Raw genomic sequence first — 24,096 nt, forward strand, 5'->3', positions numbered from 1 at the left:
CCTCTCCTGAGAAATCAGCAAAGTACCAGAGCCTTTAGCTTTTGAATGGGAATAATAATGTCTAATTCAGAGAGAGAGATGGTGAGAATTAATCAAAATAAAGTTAATTCGGTGCCCATAGTATAATCTAGTATGTAATACTCAATAAATGTTGGGTTCTCCCCTCCTCCACTCATAGATAGGACATGAGCATGTGACTTACAACTGAGAAGTACTCCTATCTGCTCCTTTTGCCACTTCTGTCCATTCAATGGGCATTGATTGAGCTTCTCTGGGCCAAGCCCTGTCTGGGAGCTGAGTTTACAAGCGCAAAAAAGACAGCACTTCCAATCTCCAACAGTCCACAGTGTGGTAAATGTCACAATGGATAGAAGCATGGGGGGATTACAGGAAAGAGGAAGGCGGGCTACGTGGAGAGAGTGACATCTACTTTGCCTTGGGGAACTCAAGCATACCCCTCTATACAAATCATTTTTTTTTTTCTGTAGAAACAGATTTTTATCTTCTTTTTTAATTTTTATTTTTTTATATTTATAATGATTTTTATTTTTTCCGTTATAGCTGGTTTACAGTGTTCTGTCGATTTTCTACCATACAGCAAGGTGGACCAGTCACACATACATGTATACATTCTTTAGATTTTTATCTTCATCCACATCTTATTTTATTTTGTTTTATTTTATTTTAGTCTTTTAGGGCCGCACTGGCAGCACATGTAGGTTCCCAGACGAGGGGTTGAATCGGAGCTGTAGCCAGCGGCCTATGCCACAGCCACAGCAACTCAGGATCTGAGCTTTGTCTGCGACCTACACCACAGCTCACAGCAACACCAGGTCCTTAACCCACTGAGCAAGGCCAGGGATCAAACCTGCGTCCTCATGGATGCTAGTTGGTTTCGTTAACCACTGAGCCAGAACAGGAACTCCAGGAACATCTTGAAAGTATAAGAATTCTAGTAAATGTTGGTGTTAGAATTCTGGAATTTAGTGGGGTTTTTTGTTTTCAAGAAGAATTAATGCTCCCTGATTGAGCCTCCAGAGTAAAGCTTCATGTTTTCTATTGACAAATGTGTGAGGTACTGTACCCTGGTCTTTATTATTAGTGTGCCTCTTCTGTGGTGACGGGGGAACACTGACTCAATTTTTTCCTTTCAGCCCTTAGCCACATAATAATTGATCCTGAGCAAGTAACTTAACCTCTCCAAGCCTCAATTTTTCATTCGCAAAGTGGGAATCATTGTGCCTTTCATAAATTGTTAGAAAAGGATATAGTAGAACACAAAAGAAAAGAAAAGAAAAGAAAAAAGTTCTTAACACAGTGCCAGGAATGTCATCAATAGTGAAAAACTGGTACCTACTAGTTTTTTAAATTTATTTTTAACTTATTATTATTATCATTATTATTATTTTGCTTTTTAGGGCCTTACCAGAGGCATATGGAAGTTCCCAGGCTAGGGGTCAAATCAGAGCTACCACTGCTGGCCTATGCCACAGCCACAGCAAAGCTGGATCCGAGCTGTGTCTGCAAACTACCGCCACACCTCACAGCTTGACCCAGTGAGCAAGGCCAGGGATTGAACCTGTATCCTCATGGATACTAGTTGGGTATCCTTACTGCTGAGCCACGATGGGAATTCCCAGTAGGTATCAATTTTAAACAGCTGCCCTGAGGCCAGTGTTTTTTGATGCGTGAACCTAAGGATCACCCTGTCCAGCTCCTGAAGCAGAGAAGTCAAGTTCTGTTCCAGCCATGAATCAGATAAAAATCTCAGCTCAACCTGGTGGGCCAAGTCCCCTTCTGGCTCCCGCCTAAAGACTACAAGACCCAGCATGCCACGCTCTGGGCTCCGAGGCCCCGCCTCTTTTGCGTCCGCTCGCTTGTGGGCGCAGCTCTAGGCCCCGCCTCCTCTCGTTGCGTGAGTCCTGGGCGCGCAATGGAGACCGGGTGCTGGTTGCTCGGCGGCGAGTTTGAGGACTCCGTGTTCGAGGAGAGGCGGGAGCGGCGGCGTGGACCGCCATCGTCCTACATCGCCAAGCGCTGCGAGCCGCAGGTGAGAGAGCGCCGCCTCTCGGCCTCACCCCAGCCCCTGAGCCCGGCACTCCGCGGGTCCCGGCCTGACGGGCTTTGGAAGCCTCACGCCCACGTTGTCAAACTCCAGCCCAAACCCTCCCCGACACAGCTGGGCTATCTTATGCCCACCTGGGCTTCCCTGCCATCCCTTCCCCCACGACGAATGTTCCAGGCACTGGGCTGGGTTCCTTTACATGTGTTCTCTTATTTTCCTTAAAATCCTCTACTTAGAGATGTCAGGCGCTCAGGAATTACTGAATTGTATTTTTGTTTTATTTCACTTACTTTTCCTCCTTGCCACATGCAGTTTTTCCACGTGACCTTAAGTACTTGTCCTGTAGACTAAAAGCATGGAGGGAAAGGGCTTTCAAAGTCCTGTGGAACCACATTAAAAAGCCATGACTGTGAGCTTGGACCCTTGAATTCCAGCACTGGCCTTACCATTTGCCCTTCAAAGTGTCATTTCCTTATTTGTCATTTTAGAAAAATAGTGTTTGATGGGAGTTCTCTTGTGGTACAGCGGGCTCAGGATCCGGTGTTGACATTGCGGTAGCTTGGGTCACTGTTGTGGCCCAAGTTCACTCCCTGGTCCGGGAACTTCCACACGCCAAGGGCCGGACCAAAAAAAAAAAAAAAAAGTTATTTGCGGCTCACAGAGTTATTATGCGAGTGGAATGAGGTAATACTTTGCCATGGTGTGCTGTATACTTCATAAAGTAAAATCCAAAAAATAATTGTCTTTAGAATTGGTTAGATTTGTTTTCCCTGCCTGCTTTGTGTGGGACCAGGTGTTTACCTTATCGAGAATGTCCCCTCTTAGGCTCATCCTTGTTCACAGCTTTTCTCTCTTAAAAAAGCTGATGAATGGAATATTTAAAGCCACCCCCTTCTGAACTCTTGCCTCTGAAAGCCAGTTTTGCTTGATTATTTCCCAGTAGGATAGTGAAAATTGGATGGAGGTTTGCAGTTGTGCAGTTCCAGAGGTTGGGATTGGTACATAATCTGATACAGTGTGTGATTGGAGGGCAGTAAAATACAAAGGAAAACATGGCTTCAGTGTATAGGTTGTTGAGTTACACAGTGCTTCAGGGAGAACTGGGGATGGCTAGCTTTCTCCCGCTGTGATGGATCAGGCTGAGATGGAAACTCTATTACTAAGGAGGCAGTCATACCCAGACAACTCTTTTGAGAATAGAACCAAGAAATTTTGACCTAACGGTGGAACCATCACAAATGCAGTTATGTTTGAATATAATAGCGTCTAATTGGGCATAGCCGTCAGTCAGCCTCAGTGTGTTTTACTGTGAGTAAAAGGGAGGATAAGACACTTCTTTGGGGCTGGAAAACTTGTGCACAGAGTGCTTTCCATTTATCCCTGTTCTCATCCTAACGTTCTCTGTGCAATCATCAGGACTCAGCTTCACTTCTGTAGGGCTTAAATCAGAAAAGTGAATAAAATATTCCAGTGGGCATTTTCTGAGACATTTCTCATATAGTATTTTGACATTTGATTGCACAGAAGCCCCCTTTCAGCCTGAATTTCTGTCTCCACTTTGCTTAGATTTTACTCTTTTTTTTTTTTTTTTTGGCCATGTCCCAGGATGTAGAAGTTCCAGGGCCAGAAATGAACCTGAGCCACAGCAGCAACCCAAGCCACTGCAGGAACAGTGCCAGGTCCTTAACCTGCTGTGCCACAAGGGAACTCCTTAGATTCTACTTTTGGCTTTTACACTTTCATAGTGGCACTAAATTGACAATTCTCTTTTCTTGTGTCCTTTCCATAAAGAGTTGTCAATCCCTATTCCATCCATCCTAAAAATTTCTCTGCAGGAAAACATCTCAAAGAACCATTGTGAACTGTGCTAGTTTCATGTAGGTTCCCAGGCACCATGACTCCAAGTTAAAAATGCTATGGATAAAACCATAAACTTTTGCGCTTTTTTTAGTTGAGGTATTGTGCTTTGGTGTATTTATTACTTGTGATAATTTTAATAAACTGGGCCACTGTTAAAATTGTCATTCTTTGTCAGATGTTTTCCAGAGTCTTATCCTGAAGAAGGACCTGTTTTTGAGGTTTAATTGGTTATGTATGGGAACTTGCCTCTGAGTGTGGGCTGGAAAAGCAGAGCTTCATTCTCTATAATAGGCTATTTTCACAATTTCTAGTGGTTTTATGAAGACGCAGGGAGCAGTGATGATGTGGAAGCTCTAACCATCCAGAAATTCAAAGGGGACCTGGCCTACAGACGGCAAGAGTATCAGGTAGAGTTTAACATAGAGAAGATTGTGCCACTTGAAACGGGCCCTTGTGCTGTCCCTTACAGCATATTTAAATAACAGCATATTTAAATATTAAGTTATGAGGGTATTGTTTGTGAAGATCAATTTAATCTTTTGTGCCATGTGTTTGTAATCTTAGAATCCCAAGTTTCTGGCCTTTTCTACAAGGCTGTATATAATTTGTTTTGTTTCCTATAACTCCAGTATAGAGAGCTTGTGAGGATCCTTGTAGGTCTATTTCTCCAGCTTCTGTATCTCATTATGTGGGAGTCTCTAGCACAGATACCTTGTGGGGCCACAGGAGGAAAGCACCCCAAAATGTGTAAGAAAAGGGATGAACTAACAAGTAGTTACTTTATGTAGACCTCATATCATCCTGTCTAGAGTCCTGTTGTTATTTTGCCGATGAAAAAGTTTTACAGCAGGTTAGTGGTAAATCACTAACTAAATTCAAATCCTGGTCTTTGGGCTCCAGAATGCTTTAGTTATATTCTTTAGCCATTTCTTGACTACCTTCTAGAAAAATAGTATGGACTGAAATACTCAAGTCTTACTTTAGTTCCTCGAAGGGTCAGTTATAACATTACTTTTTGTCTAAAAAAGACAAAACACCTCACCCCACTAACTGAATTCTTTTTTTCTAGCCTTTCTTTTCTTCCTTTCTTTTCACCTCTTCTCTCCTTTTCCTTTATTTAACAAATATTTGCCAGAAAGCTCTGCAGGAATATTCCAGTATCTCAGAAAAACTGCCCTCTACGAATTTTGCCATGAAAAGGGATGTCCAGGAGGGCCAGGCTCGGTGTCTTGTTCACCTGGGAAGGCATGAGGAGGCCCTGGAGATTGCTACAAACTTGGTGAGTTTTCCAGGGCTTTTTTACATTTGCTTCCCTGGGATGGCTTAATAGTTTATTTTCTAAAATACAAAACAAAAACAAAAAAAAAACAACTTCTGCTGGCAACAAAATCTGTGGGTTTGGATAAGCTGAGGAAAATTGTCAGTGGTGAAAGAACTTTATTGTGATGGACAGTTTGGAGCTCCAGATATAATCATTTCCTTGTAATCTTTTTTTCCTGTGTTATGCTCAAAATACTTCATTGCCTGAAAACCTCACTCACAAAGGTTTTACTCTTTGTTAGGAGGAAAAACTCAAAGTGGAAGAATTATCAGTAATCTGTTTTCTTCTCTACATGTTTTGTTGTTGTTTCTTAGATTTTTATTTTCCAAAATTTCTACAAGGAACATGTATTACTTTTATAAACAGGGAAAAAATTGACTAAATAGCATATTAAGTCAAACAATCCTTTCTAAAATGGAATCTGCAGATTTTTTTAAAAAATTAAAAAAAAAAGCAGTTCTCTGTAGTTCTCAAGTCTGCTTGTTTTTGTTTTCAGATTAAAACACCTAGGGTTTTCATGTAAATTTTATATGGGGCTTGGTCTAAATCGACCAATCCTAGTTTACAGATGACCTGTTTTCTTCCTCAAAGGGTCATTTTTTTTTTTTTTGGCTTTTTGCCTTTTCTAGAGCTGCTCCTGCAGTATATGGAGGTTCCCAGGCTAGGGGTCCAATCAGAGCAGTAGCCTCCGTTCTACACCAGAGCCACAGCAACGTAGGATCCAAGCCGCATCTGCAACCTACACCACAGGTCACGGCAACACTGGATCCTTAACCCACTGAGCAAGGCTACGGATCAAACCCGCAACCTCATGGTTCCTAGTCGGATTCATTAACCACTGAGCCATGATGGGAACTCCCTCAAAGGGTCTTAAAGAGGCAACAAGGCACTGATCTTGAACCAGAGGTCAGCCTGAAGTATGCATGAAATTATTGAGCTGCCCACCTCCATCTCATTGACTAAAAGAAATACCAAAATTTGCTTGTGAGTGGTTCATTGCATCGGACCTCAGCCTCTTGTAGTGAGAGAAAATCTTGGCAGTAATTGTCTTCAAAACATGGAAAACAGCTGTGTTTTGTTCTTTCTTTTTCTTCCCTTTACTAATTGTGGGTTCTTTTTCTTCTTTTTATTGCCACACCTGTGGCCTATATAAGTTCTTAAGCTCAGGGTAGAATCTGAGCTGCATCTGTGGCCTATGCCATAGCTTGCTGCAACCCTGGATCCTTAATCCACAGGTGAGGCCAGGGATTGAACCTGCAACCTCACAGAGACAACCTTGTGTCCTTAACCTGCTGAGCCACAATGGGAACTCCCTAATTGTGGGTTAATTCTTTTTTTTTTTTTTTAACATTTAAAAAACTTTACTACTGTTTTTTTTTTTTTTTTTTTTTTTTTTCCCCACTGTACAGCAAGGGGGTCAGGTTATCCTTACATGTATACATTACAATTACATTTTTCCCCCTAATTCTTAAGCTGGAAGATAAAATTATGGAAGTACATGGAATGAACTCAGTGAACTTGGTGGGGTTTAACAGTGTTCAGACTCTCTGGTCTGCACATGAACAGGAGCTTTGGTTCTTTAAGTTGCTTTTTCTAGACATCAGCCACCCTTCCTTCATTCCTGTTCTGCATGTTCTCTCTTCCTTCCTTGAATCTCCGGCACATCTCTGTTGTCCTTTGTCTTCCTCACCAGATCATTGAAGGCAGCACAATGGCAGCTAGATTAGTGTCATGTCAGGGCTGGATTATCTCTCTGGTTTCTCTGGTTCCTTCTAGTTTAGTGAGGCTCAGAGAAAGTCTTTGCTAGTCAGCAGATGCCAGGTCTCCAGAGCGTGGGATGGTTACCAGGCAGGAGGAAGGACCAGTCAGAAGACCTTTCAGCTCCTCTGTCAGGACTTTGAGAACTGTTCATCGGGCCGCTGGGCACCCCGTTGGGGAGGAGAGTTGGGAAGGAAGTAACAGCATCGGCTGTGGGTATCAGCCCGTTCTCTGGGTCTCTTCACGTGATCTCAGTGGACTCTGCCTATTTACATGGTTTTCTCATTTCCTGGTACCCCGTGTTTTGTTTTCATTTTAAAATTTCTTCCCTACTTGTAGACACTCTTCTTTTGTTATTAGCTCTGGCCCATTTTTAAGTTTTGTCCCAGTGGTTATTGTCCCTCACATTCTGTAGGGGGGCAGGTCAGTACACAGCATTGAACAAAACAGACAGCTAGTCCTGGAGTGCACATCAGGATATGAACATTTTATGCTCACAACTTTTTTTTTTTCCTTTTTTATTTTCTCTTTTGGCCGCTCTGTGGCATATGGAGTTCCTGGGCCAGGGATCCATCCAAGCCACAGTCGCAGCCTGTGTCACAGCTGTGGCAGTGCCAGATCCTTTAACCCACTGCACTGGGCTGGGGATTGAATCTGCCTCCTGGTGCTGCAGAGACGCCACTGGCTGATCCTGTTGCACCACAGCAGGAGCTCCTATGCCCACAACTTCCATTGAAGTTTATTTACCTCCCTTCTTCATGGTTTTTAAATCAAATTTGTAATAGAAACTTTTCTATAATTAAACATCTTATAGTGGCTGATGTGTTCATGTGAGAAATTGTGGTAAGAACAATTTCCAGGAGAACTCCGGGAAACCTCTTTTTTGACAGTTAATGACTCTCTTCCCTCTTTTTCATTTATGTGCGTCACAGACATTTATTTTGGTCCTACCATGTGCCCAATTCTGGATCCAATCCTAAGGAGACAGAAAACCTTATCCATACCCTGCACACACACTGCTCATCTGGTGTCTAGTGGGAGACCCCTTGGCCAGTTACCATGTGTCAGCTCTTCTGAAGTACCTTAATTCTGCGATTTCTAGTGGGATAGACTGTAGCTCTGTTACTTATTAGCTCTGTGACATCAGGCAACTTATCTAATCTTAGTGACTCAGTTGACTCTTTTATAAAATGGGGATAGTAATAGAATCTATTTTAAAGGATTGTCATGAGGATTAAATGAGTAAAGCACTGGAGTTGCCATTGTGGCTCAGCAGGTTAAGAACCTGACTAGTATCCATAAGGATGTGGCTTCCATCTCTGGCCTCACTCAGTGGGTTAAGGATCCAGTGTCGCTGTGAGCTGTGTTGTAGGCTGCAGATGCAGCTTGGATCTGGCATTGCTGTGGCTGTGGCGTAGGCTGGCAGCTACAGCTGCGATTCAACCCCTAGCCTGGGAAGCTCCATATGCCACAGATGCTGCCCTAAAAAGAAAAAGAAATGCGTGCCCAGCATATGGTGAGCACTCTGCAAATGTTGTCATCATCACCATTGCATTACAGAAGTTGTGATATTCTGAAAAAAATCACACAAATTCCTTTAAGTGGAATTTAATTTCCAGAGAATTCTATACTGTGTGGGCCATCAAACCCATCACGAAAATCATAGTTTGTTACGTTACAGCCTCTACCCCAACACACGCTTGCTTTCTCAATGTGAAAATGTTTTTAAACAGTATAAAGCACTGCAGACCAGTTGTAGAAGAAAGGTGACATTTGCTATAAACAGTCTATATGTGCTGCTTTCCTTATTATAAATAAAAGACCTGAAGATGTCTTACTCAACAGTTATTAGACATCTGCTATGTCTGAGGTGCTGTGCTCCGTACTAGGAATTCAGCATTGAACACAAACTCTTTTGGAACTTAATCATCTGTGGTCTGTGGGGAAGGACAGAATACTGAACAATAGTAATAATAAAACCAGATTAGTTCTTATTGGGAAGGCACAGTATGACCAAATAGGTTACCTGGGGCTTTATTTCCTATCTTTTCATTCACTATGTAAATATTTAGAATCTTCCCCAAGCTTTCACTCACTGATCTGCCAGTTTCTTCAGGCTACATAATGGGTAGTTTTTACTCATATTTCTTGCTCAGTTCTATGTAAGGGCTTAATCTGGATACTAGAAGGCTAGGTTTTCCTTAGACTTAAAATCAAGTGAATCTCCAAAGACTTCAACTTAGAAAAAGAAGATTTGTTTTCCCTAACCCACAGGGCTTCTGCCATATAGCAAGTTAGGCAAGAGGTGATGGCTCTGGTAAGGAGACTTGAAAAGGATTTTCTGATCAGAAGGAAACCAAGCAGCCCCCTCTGGCCAGAAATAACTGGCCTTGGTAATAGCTCCCAGAGAAGGCATTTGGATTCAATTAAGATGCATCATGAAACACTGAGAGCTTCAGGGCCATCCTGTTTAAGAAGTCCAAGCCAAGTTTGGAAATAGAGTCCATTTGAATCCTCAAGGAAATGACCATTTGGATTTTTAGAAAAGCCTGGAAGATTAAAATGGAACCATTAGCCCAGGGTATAAAAAAGCTGGCTTGGTCTTTCAGATATCTGGCTGAGGACAATAAAGATTATAATACAAAGCAAAACTTAACTGAGATAGAGGTTTTGAGTTCTGAACTTTGCTAGGCCACTATCACCTGAATTATGCTACTGTTGTGACATTGGGCTGTTTGGGAATGACTGGTGATTATTTTGTTAGGTAGTATGTATTTATCTAGGCTTGTGGTTTCAAACTGAGATTTGTTGAAAAATACTGAGTCCACTCTGTTAGTGCGGCTACTGAAAGATGTAAGATGCATGACTTGGATTTTTAGACATCTTCATTTTTATGTGGGAAACATCCTGTAGTTTAAACTTTTTAATGTTCGTTTTTTCTCCTTAGGAAAATAAGGCAACTAATACAGACCACTTAACCACTGTGTTCTACCTCCAGTTTGCTATTTGTTCAAGTTTGCAGAACTTGGAGAAAACAATTTTCTGCCTACAGAAACTGATTTCTTTGCATCCCTTTAATCCTTGGAACTGGGGGAAGTTGGCAGAGGCTTACTTGAGTCGGGGGCTGGCACTTTCAGCATCCTTTGCATCATCTCAGGAACAGAACACCTTGAGTGACAAAACTCTCAAATCCTGCTTTCCCCACTTGAGAAAAGACTGTCTTCTGTGTTTCCCTGAAATGAGCTCTGTGTTTTCTGTGGAAGCGAGCAGCAGTGACAACCAGAAGAATGAGAAAGCTCTTAAAAATATTCAAAACTGTGTGGCAGAAGAGAAAGCGGCGGTGTTACTACCAGAAACTCAGATGAAAGCCTGTGCCTCTTTTATACGAACCAGGTAAACTAAGAGTGGGTTAAACACACATGGTGCTAAGCTCAGCGTAAAGGTTTTATTTTTCTAATTTTAAGCTTCTAAAAATTTTAGGCTAGACACTTGGTATATGTTTTTGAGGCTTTTTTCCCGTGGTCTAGATGGAATCCTTTGAGTGAGTCCTTTTAGCATGTGAGATTTAAAAACAAAACTCTGGGGTTCCCATTGTGACTCAGCAGGTTAAGAACCCTACGAGTGTCCATGAGGATGCAGGTTCGATCCCTGGCCTCACTCAGTGATACTGCACTGCTAAGGTGAAGGTCATAGGTGCAGCTTGGATCCCGCCTTTCGGGATGGCCTATGCTGTGGTGTAGACCAGCAGCTGCAGCTCCGATTTGCCCCTTAGCCTAGGAACTTCTATATGTCACAAGTGTGGCCCTAAAAAGACAAAAGAAAAAGATCAAATAAACAACGTTTAATTCGTCCTTCAGGGAATTCCCTTGTTTTAGGGACTCCCATGGTTTTGGCTCTATAGTGTAAAAGAGAGAGGAGAGAATACACTTGACCAATTTCGTAATTTGCGAGCGAAACAGACTCTCTTAGGTCTCCAATGATACCAAAAAACATCGTGTTGGGTTTTTCTTTTTGTTTTTTTAACTCGGGAGAATTCGATAAATATTGATTAACAGTGGGGCTTAACTGAAAATCGGTATCCATATGGTGGATTTTAAACTTCGATCAGCAGGAGTTCCTGTCATGGCACAGCAGAAATGAATCCGACAAGGTACCACAAGGTGGCGGTCAGTGGGTTAAGGATCCGGTGTTGCCATGAGCAGACATGGCTCTGATCTCATGTTGCTGTGGCTTTGGCGTAGGCTGGCAGCCGTAGCTCCGATTGGACCCCCTAGCCTGGAAACCTCTATATGCCATGGGTACGGCCCTAAAAAGCAAAAAAAAAAAAACTTGGCTCAACAGGTGTTCACTTAGCACTGCCTCTGGCACTTTAATTCAGAGGTACATTGAATGACAGAGGTGAGCAGGGCACCTGATGGGTGCTGGGATCCTAAAGGACCTCTGAAAAGAATCCCTTTCCTAAAACTACTCACTGCATTGAGGAAACCACGCGTGGTTGATGCCCGCCAGCACTGGTGCTAAACAGTGTGCTGTGCAGAGAGGCAGGAGGAAGGAGGAAGGAGGAGGAAGGAAGCGTCCTGCATTCCTGGGAACGTCGGTCCGTTGTGTAGATAAGTGTGCACCAGGTGCTGTGTGGCCGTGATGTTGTTTTAACCCTCACCACTCTGGGTAGGTGTTGGGCTTCCTCTGTACAGACTGGAGCTGATTGGAATCCTGCCCACTGTGGCGCAGCGGTGTAGTGTTGCCAGGACTTGGACCCAGGTCTTTGACTCCAGAGCCTGTGTTCTTGCCAGGATGTCTTGTGAAGGGGAGGAAGTGCAGGTGTAGCGTGGAAGTGTCATCACACACCGTCTCGTGTGGTGAGAGCTGTGTTGGTGGCAAGAGCCCAAGAGGTAGGCTGAGGACCATGAAGCCCAGATGGCATAGCAAGTAGGAGGCAGGACCTCAGAGGCAGATCACATTTTAGGGAACCTGATAAATTGTTATTGAGAGGATGGGTCTGGACTTCTGCGCTTCTTTGCTGTCTGCATTTGTACCAATTACTTCAGCTCTCTGGTCTCCAGTTTCCTCATCTTGACAGATGGAGAAACGAGGAAGATGCCTACCTTGTGGGGTTGCAAGGATTAAAGTATCTGAAGCACTTATCATAGTGCAAGGTATATTGTAAGCATTAAGTAAACATTGTACTTCTGTTATTTCATTTTTATCAGCGCAAGGCGTTAAATGCTGTTTTAAAGTGTTTGATCCCTAGGCTGAAAGCTCGAAGAGTATTCGCAGGTGTTAAATGTTGAAGTGGTGTGACGACAGCTCTGATTTCCAGAGTGATCTGGTGGCTGGGAGGATGTATTAGAAGGAGGAGTTTGGAGCTCAGAGCACCAGCAAAGGGCCGTGGAATACTGGGCAGATGGTGCTGAGGCCTTGGCCTTGCTAGTGCCCGACAGAAGAGCTGTAACTAAACGACACTGAGGATGGAACAGGCAGCTTGCAACCAGCTGGTGTGGGGAGGACAGGATGGGGGGGTGGGGTCGGACAGGAGTTAGACGACCCTGAAGAGTCTGCCCTGGGCATGAGGATGGGCGGTGTGGATGGTGGTGCCTCCACTGACACAGGTCACTCGAGGGTGGGGTGGGGAGCAGGGCAGATGTAGGGTGAAAATGTAGCTGGCGCTTTCCGTTAGGAAACGGGAGCTGAGTTCAGAAGGAGGGAGGTGGAGAGTAAGGAGCTCCAGGAAATCAGATGGGAGGCTTTGAAAGCTACGAGGTCATGTGCGACCTTTGAGAAGGTAGCGATGGTGTAACAGGGCAGATTGCAGAGGATTGAGGAATGAATGAGTATGACGTGGAGCAAGGATAAGCTGTATTTTCAAGTGATTTGGGGAGCACGCGAGAGGAAGCATGGACCTAAGAGGTCACGTGTAAATGCATCCTGAGGCCAGGGAGCTGATGTGAACAGGCAGGGTGAAGGCCGAGCAGGTCGTGTTTTTTGGGTTTTTTTTTTTGTTTGTTTGTTTGTTTTTGTCTTTTTGCCATTTCTTGGGCTGCTCTCATGGCATATGGAGGTTCCCAGGCTAGGGGTCGAATCGGAGCCATAGCCACAAACCTATGCCAGAGCCACTGCAACGCGGGATCCGAGCAGCGTCTGCAACCTACACCACAGCTCACGCCAACGCAGGATCTTTAACCCACTGAGCAAGGCCAGGGATCGAACCTGCAACCTCATGGTTTCTAGTCAGATTCACTAACCACTGAGCCACGACAGGAACTCCCAGTTCGTGTTTTTTAATAGAACGCCAGTGGCTTCCCACTGCACTTACGTAAGCTCCATGTTTCTTTCCCTGGCCTACAAGATCTCGTGGAGTTGGCTCTGCCAGTCTTTTTCTCCTCTTTCACTGCAGTTTGTTTTCTCCTTAGCTGTATTCTGGCAACAGAGAGCTTGCTGATTTTAGGACCTGTCAAGCTGGTTCTTGGGTCAGGGCCCCCTTCCCCTTGCCAAGCCCTCTTCCTGAGTGTGTTCACCATGAATTTGAATCTTAGCTCGAGGGGCAGCTCAGGAAAGCCCTCCATCACTGCCCCACCTGAGGTAGACACTTGATCCGCGCTGTCTTGAGTGTTCGTTTCATAGCTTTCATCCCTGCCTGAGGTCATCTTATTCGCTGTGCTCACTCTCCTTCCACCTGGAAGCAGAAGTGGCCTGTTTTGCTCCCCAGGGTCCGCCTGTGCCCTGAGTAGCGTGTGGTGCCTTCCTCAAGGCAGGAAAGGAGCAAGCAGGAGAGCTGAGTGCCTCTGGGTGTAGTAGTGAGACCTGAGGGAAATTGGAAAAATCTGCACATTCAATAATTTAGAAGAAGAGAAGGAGCATGGGAGGAAAGCAGCAGGAGGAGAAAAGAGATGGGGTCATGACCCTGTAGGGAGGTTAGTGGTGAGCCAGGGGCAGGGTGGGCATCAGAGGGTCATTGAAGGTGGGGCCTCCTTCGGGTAATTGAAGTGGGCTAGGGAATCTCATTAGTCCTTGGGGTCAAGTTGCTGTGGGTTCAGGGAGACCAAGGGGACAAAGAGCACTGACTTCAAAGGGACATATCCTGACACTTCTGGGGGGAGCCTCTGACTGGGAGGCTTTTTCTTTTCACTCCAAATTGTTCGTGCTTTCAATCTCTCGACTTCCATAGGAAGCCTTTTTGAGGTTTCGCCCTCTAAAGAATTCCTTTGAGAAGCTTTGGTCTATGAATTTTAGAAGATATGACTCTCCAATGTAAAGTTGGGCCATTTGTTGAGAGTAAGGAGCTTTAGGGATTCAGATGGAGGCGAGTACCTTCTTTTTAACCTAGTTGGACTCACACCCAGCCCAGTTCCCGGGCCACGTGTGAACGTGTCCTTGCTGCTGTCCTTTGTGCAAGCCCACACATCGGGACCTTTCTGTTTTGCAGGCTTTTGCTTCAGCTTGCCCAATCTCAGCAAACATCGTTTGCTTTGGAGAAGAACTTAAGGACTCAGCAGGAAATTGAAGATAAAATGAAAGGGTTCAGCTTCAAAGAAGACACTTTGCTGTTGATAGCAGAGGTGAGTGTGTCCCCTGGGGTGTATGTGAAATGAAGCATATAGATATTTTTCCTGGCTCCAAGACCATTTTTTAAAAAGCAGGAACAAATTTCCTCTACTAAAAGGCTTCTGTAACTCCTTCCTTTACTTTCCTTTTGGTCACTCAACCCCCAAGAGTGGCCTCTTCATCCTCTGTCCTGCAGGGCTAGGAGGCAGGCGCTGTGTTTCATTTACTTGCTGGCGTTTGTCAGCACCTGCCTGCTTGAACATCAGAAATGCCCCACAATTGTTTTGTGAGTGCTAAATAAATGAATGAAGGAGTGAATGTTGACATTTGGGCAGCTCTTCTGTGTTTTTTTTTTTTTCCTCTCTTCACCCTTGTAACAGCCGTGGGATAGGGAGAGCTGGGGTGAGGCTCAGAGAGGCCCTGACTTGCCTGAGGTCAGATTTTAAGCGGCAGGACTAGGTTGAACCCATCCAGTTCCAAGCCTGTTTGTTTGTTTGTTTTCTGCTGCACCCTGTTACTACTTTGATGATTGCAGAGAAATTCAGATGTCAGGGTTTTTTTGTTGTTGTTATTGTTTTAACTTTTTTAGCTTTAAAAAAAATACGCAGAGTTCCCGTCGTGGCGCAGTGGTGATCGAATCCGACTAGGAACCATGAGGTTGCAGGTTCAATCCCTGCCCTTGCTCAGTGGGTTAAGGAACTGGCGTTGCTGTGAGCTGTGGTGTAGGTTGCAGACGCGGCTTGGATCCCGCGTTGCTGTGGCTCTGGTGTAGACCGGAGGCTACAGCTCCAACTGGACCCCTAGCCTGGGAACCTCCATATGCCAAAGGAGCGGCCCTAGAAAAGGCAAAAAAAAAGGAAAAAAAAGTACACTTGAGTTCCCTGGTGGCTCATTTGGTGTTGCCACTGCTATGGCACAGGTTTGATCCCTGGTCCGAGAACTTCTGCATACTGCTGGTCCAGCCAAAAAAAAAAGCTTTGGAAATTTCTTAAGATGACATTTGAAGATTATATGATATTCATGCTACTTCCTTTTAGTATATAGTTGAAACTTGACAGCTCAGGTACTTTTCTAAGGAGAATAACTCTGTTCAATAATATCTTCACATCATTCTTTCAAGAAATGCCGATTGCATATCTAGCCTGTCTTCCTTCCCCAGGCTACGCTCTCATGTGGACTCCTTTTTGCTCTTCCGGGATGATGCTCTCCTGTCTGTTCTCTTTGCACCGTTTCCAACCTTTTCCCTTCTATGGACTCTTTCCCTTGAGCCCGCAGACACACACAGATACACACTCTCTCCTGAATTTACTGTAGCCTTCCCTTCTTCTTTGTTTTCCTTCATCTTTCTATGGCATTTGGAGCTATTGACCACTCACCCTTTGTTCCCTCTTCTCTTTGCTTCTGGGCAGCTACACTAGTCTAGTTTTTTTCTATATTTCTTTCTTTTTTTTTTTTTTTGCTTTTTAGGGCTACACCCATGACATATGGAAGTTCCCAAGCTTAGGGGTCCAGTTGGAGCTGCAGATGCCAGCCTACACCACAGCCGCAACAATGCAGGATCCCAGCTGTGTCTGTGACTTACACCACAGCTCACGGCAACACCGGATCCTTAAATCACTGAGCATGGCCAGGGATTGAACCTGCAACCTCACGCTTCCTAGTCAGATTCGTTTCTGCTGTGCCACGACGGGAATGCCTTCTCCTATATGTCTTAACATTCCTCCGCCTCTTGGGACTCCGCTAGTTTCCTGAGTGTCTTAAATAAATGGCATTCCCTGAGCTTTTACTCGAGTTCTCTATTTTCTCTCTCCCACAGAAATCAGAACCATGCTCGTAGTTTCTCTTGTCACCTCTGGGCTGATAACCCTCCAGTCTGTATCTCTAGTCCCATCTCAGATTAGCTACCTGCAGAGTGATTAATCTGAGGTGATTATCGATGTGCTGTCACTTCAAGTACAAGTGTAAAATGGGGTTACGTGTCAAAACCCTGTTTTGAAACAACCAACCAACAAACCCCATTTAGTCAGTCTCTGGTCAGTGCCCAGCATGGACCTGGCCTTCAGTAAGTCTTGTGAGAAGAAGCAAAAGGGAGGTGGAGAGAACCACGGCTTTGTTCTAGACCTCATTTTTCCATCAATTCCACCTGTCATTCTCCCTTCACCCAGACCTGGACGCGTACTTGCTGTGGGCCTCCTCTTCTCCAGTCTCGCCTCCACCAGGCGCCACACCCACCCCTCCTCTAGGGCCCACCACCAGCACCCTTGTCACCTCATGTTCAACTCACAGTGATTTCTTGCCCTATCCCCTTGCTTCTTTGCTTTCTCCCACAAAACTGTCTTGATCTGTGCTGCTGGGTTCATCTTAAAATATTGCTTTGACCGTGTTACCTGCTTGCTTAAAAACTAAAATAAGGGATTTCCTGTTGTGGCTCAGTGGGTTATGAACTCGACTAGGATCCCTGAGGATATGGGTTCGATTCCTGGCCTTGTTCAGTGGGTCAAGGATCTCGTGTTGCCATGAACTGTGGTGTAGTTCACAGATGCAACTGGGATCTGGTGTTACTGTGGCTGTGGCGTAGGCTGGCAGCTGAAACTCTGATTCGACCCCTAGCCTGGAAACTTCCATTTGCTGCGGGTGCAGCCCTAAAAAGCAAAAAAAAAAAAAAAAAAAAAAAAAAAAAAACTAAAATAAAATGTGTCACCATTACCTCAGAGGTCAGGTCTAGGTCTAGTTCAGGTGCTTTGATATAATGTCCAAGGCCTTCCAGAAAGTAATCCCAGTTAGGACCTGGCCATTCCTCAGGCAAGTCTTTTGCTTCCACTAGACTAATCTGCATGTCTAACAGACTTATCATGGGTTTCTCATCTCCACCTCCATTGAGGTTGGGTCCATCCTCAAAGACCCAACCCCTTCCTCCAGGAAGCTTTCCCTAAACGTCCTGGTCTGTGGCAGTTGCTTCTTCCTCTGGGCTCAAAGAGAGTGATTGCTGGAATAGATAGCTCTTTGGGCCCTAAAAAAAAAAAAAAAAAAAAAAGTCTTTTCAACTAAATTTTAGGTTCCTTATAAGTATGACAGCCTTGCAGGATGTCTTAAACATCTTCATATCCTTCACCATGCTTGGTTCATCTGTGGACTGGTTGGAATAGTAGTTCTCCACCTGGATAGTACATAGGAAATACCTCTGGAGCTTTTTAAAAACGACAGATTCCTGGGCCCTCGTTGGGATGATAATGTGCAGCCTGTGCCATACAGAATTCCTGGGCTAGGGGTAGAATTGGAGCTACAGCTGTTAGCCTACATCACAGCAACACTGCATCTGAGCCACATCTGCAACCTGTGCTACAGCTTGCTTGTGCTCAGATCTTGTGCTCTGATTACACTGTGACAGGAGTTCCCATTGTGGCTCAGTGGGTTGAGAACCTGACATAGTCTCCTTGAGGTTGTGGGTTCAATCCCTGGCCTCGCTCAGTGGGTTAAGGATCCGGAATTGCTGAAAGCTGTGCCATAGGTTACAGATGTGGTTTGGATCTGGCATGGCTGTGGCAGTGACATAGGCCTTGCAACTTCAGCTCCAATTCAGCCCCTAGCCTGGGAACTTCCATATACTCATGGGTGCAGACAGACAAACCAAAAAACCCATTGTGACATGAGCATGACCCTATATTCCTTTTTTTTTTTTTTTGTCTTTTTAGGGTCACATCTGTGGCATATGGAGGTTCCCAGGCTAGGGGTCAAATCAGAGCTGTAGCTGCTGGCCTACACCACAGCCACAGTAATGTCAGATCCTTACCCACTGAGCAAGACTGGGATCGAAACTGCATCCTCATGGATACTAGTCATATTTGTTTCCGTGCATTTCCGCTGAGCCATGACAGGAACTCCATTATCCTTAAATATTTCTTGATTACATACCTTTTTTCTTTTTAGGTTGTTTTATTTGAATTAGGATCCACATAAGGTCCACATACTGTCTTTGATTCTTTTTTTTTTTTTTGTCTTTTTGTCTCTTTGTTGTTGTTGCTATTTCTTGGGCCGCTCCCGCGGCATATGGAGGTTCCCAGGCTAGGGGTTGAATCGGAGCTGTAGCCACTGGCCTACGCCAGAGCCACAGCAACGCGGGATCCGAGCCGCGTCTGCAACCTACACCACAGCTCACGGCAACGCCGGATCGTTAACACACTGAGCAAGGGCAGGGACCGAACCCGCAACCTCATGGTTCCTAGTCGGATTCGTTAACCACTGCGCCACGACGGGAACTCCATGTCTTTGATTCTTTTGTCTCTTATATCTCTTTAATTCAATAACAGTTCCCCTTCCCCCTCTTCTTTTGGTGATTTTATATATATATATGATAAAATTTGGGAGTTCCTGTTGTGGCGCAGTGGAAACAAATCTGACTAGTATCCATGAGGATGCAGGTTTGATCCCTGGCCTTGCTCACTGGGTCGGGGATCTGGCTTTGCCATGAGCTGTGGTGTAGGTCGAAGACACAGCTCAGATCCTACGTTGCTGTGGCTGTGGCGTAGGCCAGCAGCTGCAGCTCCAATTCAACCCCTAGCCTGGGAGCTTCCACATATCACAAGTGTGGCCCTGAAAAGCAAAAAAAAAAGATAAAATTTGGAGTTCCCGTTGTGGCTCATCAGGTTATGAACCCTACTAGTGTTCACAAGGATGCGGGTTTGATCCCCAGTCTTGCTCAGTGGTTTGATCCGGCATTGCTGAGAGCTATGGTGTAGGTTGCAGACACAGTTCAGATCTGGCTTTGCTGTGATTGTTGCGTAGGCCAGCGGCTGCAGCTCCAATTCGATCCCTAGCCTGGGAACCTCCAAATGCTGTGGGTGTGGCCCTAAGAAGACGATAAATAAACACACACACACATATATACATACATACATATACGATAAAATTTGGAGTTCCGGTTGTGACTCATTGGGTTAAGGACCTAACACTGTCTCTGCGTATTCAGCTTTGATCCCTGACTTTGCTCAATGGGTGAAGGATCCGGCATTGCTGCAAGTTGTAGGTCAAATGTGTGGTTCCAGGTCAACTCCTAGCCTGGAAACTTCTACATGCTCCAGGTTCTGCTGTTAAAAAGAAAAAAGAAAAAAAAAAAGATAAAATTTGCCGTCTCAGTCATTGTTAGCGCACAGTTCAGTGGCGTTAATTACATTCCCAATGTTGTGCAACCATCACCACTATATCTATAAAACTTTTTCATCACTAACAGGAACACTGTAACCATTAGGCAATAATTCCCATCTCCTCCTCCTCCTAACCCCTGGTAACCTCTAATCTGCTCTTTGTGTCTGTGAGTTTGCCTATTCCAACATATTCCAAAATATTTCAAACAGTGACATCACGTAATATTTGTCCTTTTAAGTCCGGGTTATTTTACTTAGCACAGTGTTTTCAGGGTTCATCCATGTGTATTAGAACTTCATTCATTTTATGGCTGAATAACATTCCAAGGTATATACACATATACACACACCACGTCCTGTTTGTCCACTCAGCTGTTGATGGCACTTGCATTGTTTCCACCTTTCGGCTATTATGAGCAATACTGCTGCGGACGTTGGCATACAAGTATCTGTGTTCCTGATTTCAGTTCTTTGGGGTTTCTACCTAGAAATGAAATCGTTGAGTCATCTGGTACTTCTGCGTTTAACTTTTTGAGGAACTACCAAACTGCATTTTATTTTATAGTTTGATGTTTTAAACTAACATTGTGACATGATCATGGCCCTGTATCTTTAAATATTGAGTACATAATTTTTAGCGGCTGCTTAGTAGTCCAGTTATAGCTCTTGATGTAGTATCATTTATTTCGTTAAGTCCTATGCTGAACATTTAACAAATTTTAATAAGTTTGCAAAAAAAAATACATGTATTTGTTTTAGAATAGATTATCGGAAATAGAATCACTGGGTTAAAGTGTATGAACATTTTAAAGACTTGAAGCATATTTCCAAATTGTCATTAAAAAAATCTTCTGTGTATATATCCTCCAGCAACATATGAAAGTACTGATTTTCCTTCCCTAATCCTAGAAATTAGGTTGAGCCATGTGAAATCCAATCTTTTTTTTTTTTTTGTCTTTTTGCCATTTCTTGGGCCACTCCCGCGGCATATGGAGGTTCCCAGGCTAGGGGTCCAATCGGAGCTGCAGCCACCGGCCTACGCCAGAGCCACAGCAACGCGGGATCCGAGCCGCGTCTGCAACCTACACCAAAGCTCACAGCAATGCTGGATCATTAACCCACTGAGCAAGGGCAGGGACCGAACCTGCAACCTCATGGTTCCTAGTCGGATTCGTTAACCACTGCGCCATGACGGGAACTCCTGAAATCCAATCATTTTTACCATAAAACAACGATTTTATGTTGAGCAACTTAACTGTTACTTTTTCTTTTTAAGGGCTGCACTGGCAGCATAAAGAAGTTCCCAGGCTAGGGGTCCAGTTGGAGCTACAACTGCTGACCTGCACCACAGCTGCAAACTACACTGCAGTTCACAGCAACGCCAGATCTCTAATGCACTGAGCGGAGCCAGGGATCGAACCCAAGTCCTCATGGATGCGTTTCCGCTGAGCCACTGTGGTGACTCTTATTATTACTCTTTGAAATCTATAATTTCATTAGTGAAGATAGCAGTTTTTAATATTACTATTTGATTACTAAGATGAACAATTTTTTTCATGCAGTCGTCAGCTATTTATAGCCTGTGAAATACCTAGTCATGCTTTTTCTTCATTATTTGTATGTTTCTGTTTTTCCTATTAATTTTGAGAGGGCTGTCTAAATAACCCTTTATGTGTTGCAGTATTTTCTGAAGTTTGTGATATTTTTTGTATATAGAAGTTTAAAATTTTTATTTGGCCAAAGACTTTTGCAGATGCTTTGGCATGTGTGAGTGACGTACCTGCTGAGCCCTCTTTTTGGAATACTGCATTATTTGAATGTTACTGTTATACAGTTCTCCTCTCTCTCTCCTTTTTGTTTGTTTTTTGGGGGGGGTGTGGCCACACTCACAGCATGTGGCATTTTCCAGGCCAGGGATAGAACCCATGCTGCAGTTGTGGTCTGTGCCACAGCTGTGGTGTCAATGCCAGGTCCTTAACCCACTGTGCCACAAGGAAACTTCCTCTCTTTTTTTAGTTAAAAACAAAAACTTTGTTGTTAACTTTGATGTTATATCCCAGATTTTAAAATGCCACATTTCACTGAGTCCAAGTAGTCATTAGCTGTTGAGACACATCATTATTTGATGTTCCACTAAAAGAAAAATAAGATGTTCTTTACACTATGACGTACCAGAGGTTATAAGATACATCTTGAATTCAGAAATGTTAAAATATGAAACAGGAATTGTCTTTGAATTGGTGAAAATACTGTGCTTTAATAAATCCTGACAGTTGCCTGGTTAAGCTGTTCATCCCGTCAGCTCTGTCTCAAACAATAAGTAGTCTTTGAAGATTTAAAGCCACTGAAACCTGTTCTTTGAGTGGGTTTCTGATCCATTATAATTTGAATATTTATGAACACATTGGACCTCAGGGTTTGTAGGAAATTTACAGATCATCTGGTTCAAATCCAAGTGACTTAAATTCCTCTATGTCGTCAAGCCACATGGCTCCCTAGCTTTTCATGCTAAACAGTGGGAAATGCTTGGGGACATAATTTTAGTTCGCTGTCCTTCTCAAAGATGGACTGATCACTTAGTGGGTTCAGGAGCAAGCTTTCTACAGACTTGACTTTGTGGGTGCTGTGCCAGAGACGAACTTTTGCAGAATCTGGGCCTGGTTACGACCAGTAGGGAGCAGTATTGTGCCTTCAGAGAGCAGGCCTGCTCCTTAAGTCCCTGAGGTTGCTGTGGTAACGTTTCTGGAGGGATGGAGTCTCTCCTGATGGGAAAGGTATTTGCTTCTCTGCTGCCTTGACTTCTTTGGAGACCTTCTAAGAGAAGGAGTCTGTGCTGTCTACACAGCAGCAGTCATATTCTGCCCAAGCTCTGCTGTTCCGTCATTTTACAAGACGGGGGAAATCACAGGGGGTTGCATTCTTGCCAGCTGAAGATGCTCTTTGTACAAGAAGGCTGACTTGGCGCTCCCTGTAGCTGGAATGGTACTGCAGCCACGCATGTGCCTCAGTGATTTGTCCACTCGGGAAGATGAGAGCGGAAACAGGGGATCTATTACAAATGTGGTCTGGGATCACTACTCCTGAACAAATTTCTTTTCACTAAGTAGAATTGTCAGAGTTGTCCCCTGGCTGCTAAAGAATTTCTCCTTCTGTACAGAATCCTTTACACTTGATGAATAGCGTCATCTCCTATTCCTTGTCTGCTGCCCCCGTTATTGGGACAGGTTTTTTTTTCTTCCTACTGCAGGTTATGGGAGAAGATATCGTCCCAGAAAAAATAAGAGATGAGGTTCACACTGAGGTGAAGTGTGTTGGCCCTGCAGCCCTGTCTGCCTTGGTGATTGCATCTTCGAAAGAATTTGAAGACAGGTGGTTCAGAAAGATCAAAGACCACTTCTGTCCCTCTGAAAATCACTTCCATACAGAGATAAAAATCTTGGTTTAGTGGGCCCTTTGAAAACAAAACAAACATCTTGTTGCTGTATTAATTGTCCTGGTTTACTTCAGACAGAATCCACTGCTAATCGTGGAATCTACTGAATTAAAAACGATTGTTTATATTTTATAAAAATGGCTTCTCTTCCAGATTATTTCTACTGTGTTCAGTTTCTTGGGGTTTTTTTTGTTTTTTTTTGATTTTGCTTTTTAGGGCCACACCTGTGGCATGTGCACGTTCCCAGGCCGGGGGTCAAATCAGAGCTACAGTTGCCGGTCTACACCACAGCCATGGCAATGCCAGATCCCCGACCCACTGAGTGAGGCCAGGGATCTAACCCACATCCTCAAGGATACTAGTCGGGTTCGCTTCTGCTGTGCTGCATGGGAACTTCTTTTCTTTTTAGGTTTTTACCATTCACTTATCTGAGGCATACTGCCCCTCCAAAAGATATCTCTTGGGAAAGAATATAAAAGTGGCTATTAGATTTCATAGTCGTCTAAAAACAGTTGCTGTATTATAATCAACAGCCTAAGCATCCACGTTGGTTAGGTGAATTCATCAGGAGCAACCACGCATGTCGAAGTGTGACAGTAAACCGTTTCTGGGAAGGGTGCGCCGAGCTCTGAGATTTACCACACTTGTCAGCCCACGTGTTTGTTAATCTTCCAGTTTCATAGATGCCGAAGGACACTCCATTACTTGTGGCCCAGAAAGCAGGACAGGCTTTAGCATATTTGTATCATTTTCTTTGCCTCCCAAGTCCTAAGGCGGGTGACACATACCGGCCCCCAAAGGAATGAGCTCCCTTGGATTGGGGTGCGTTACAGGAGAAGAACCCTGAGCTCAGGAAGCACAGATCCTTTATAACGAGCCCTAAGCGGGGCTGCCCTGTGCTCCAAGGAAGGACAGGCTCTCCTTTTTAAGGCTCTTTGCTATGAAACCATCATTGACATGATAGTCTGGGGTGAAG

General features: G+C 44.3%; 1 protein-coding gene across 2 annotated transcripts; it reads left to right on the top strand.

Moving 5' to 3' along the window:
- The first annotated feature begins 1,890 nt into the window (after positions 1 to 1,890).
- Positions 1,891 to 23,275, top strand: C6H8orf76 (chromosome 6 C8orf76 homolog). 2 transcript variants are annotated; one of them, XM_047783320.1, is made up of 6 exons: positions 1,891 to 2,050; positions 4,237 to 4,332; positions 4,995 to 5,204; positions 9,952 to 10,397; positions 14,428 to 14,560; positions 22,935 to 23,275. In XM_047783320.1, exons 1-6 carry the CDS (start codon positions 1,934 to 1,936, stop codon positions 23,130 to 23,132), a joined length of 1,200 nt encoding a protein of 399 aa, XP_047639276.1. In that variant the 5' UTR covers positions 1,891 to 1,933; the 3' UTR covers positions 23,133 to 23,275. The 2 variants fall into 2 exon arrangements, with proteins under 2 accessions (XP_047639276.1, XP_047639275.1); XM_047783319.1 differs by having other exon boundaries at positions 1,906 to 2,050; positions 5,061 to 5,204.
- Positions 23,276 to 24,096: the final 821 nt, after the last annotated feature.

This window comes from Phacochoerus africanus, chromosome 6 (genome assembly GCF_016906955.1).
Source record: "Phacochoerus africanus isolate WHEZ1 chromosome 6, ROS_Pafr_v1, whole genome shotgun sequence".
In the NCBI taxonomy this organism is placed as follows: Eukaryota; Metazoa; Chordata; class Mammalia; order Artiodactyla; family Suidae; genus Phacochoerus; species Phacochoerus africanus.

What these genes read in the sequence shown, in the direction of transcription:
- C6H8orf76 (XM_047783320.1), top strand. Translation starts at nt 1,934, where the DNA reads ATGGAGACCGGGTGCTGGTTGCTCGGCGGCGAGTTTGAGGACTCCGTG. An exon ending in TGGAGATTGCTACAAACTTG is followed by an intron (nt 5,205 to 9,951) that starts GTGAGTTTTCCA and finishes TTTTCTCCTTAG; the next exon opens with GAAAATAAGGCAACTAATAC. An exon ending in CTTTGCTGTTGATAGCAGAG is followed by an intron (nt 14,561 to 22,934) that starts GTGAGTGTGTCC and finishes TTCCTACTGCAG; the next exon opens with GTTATGGGAGAAGATATCGT.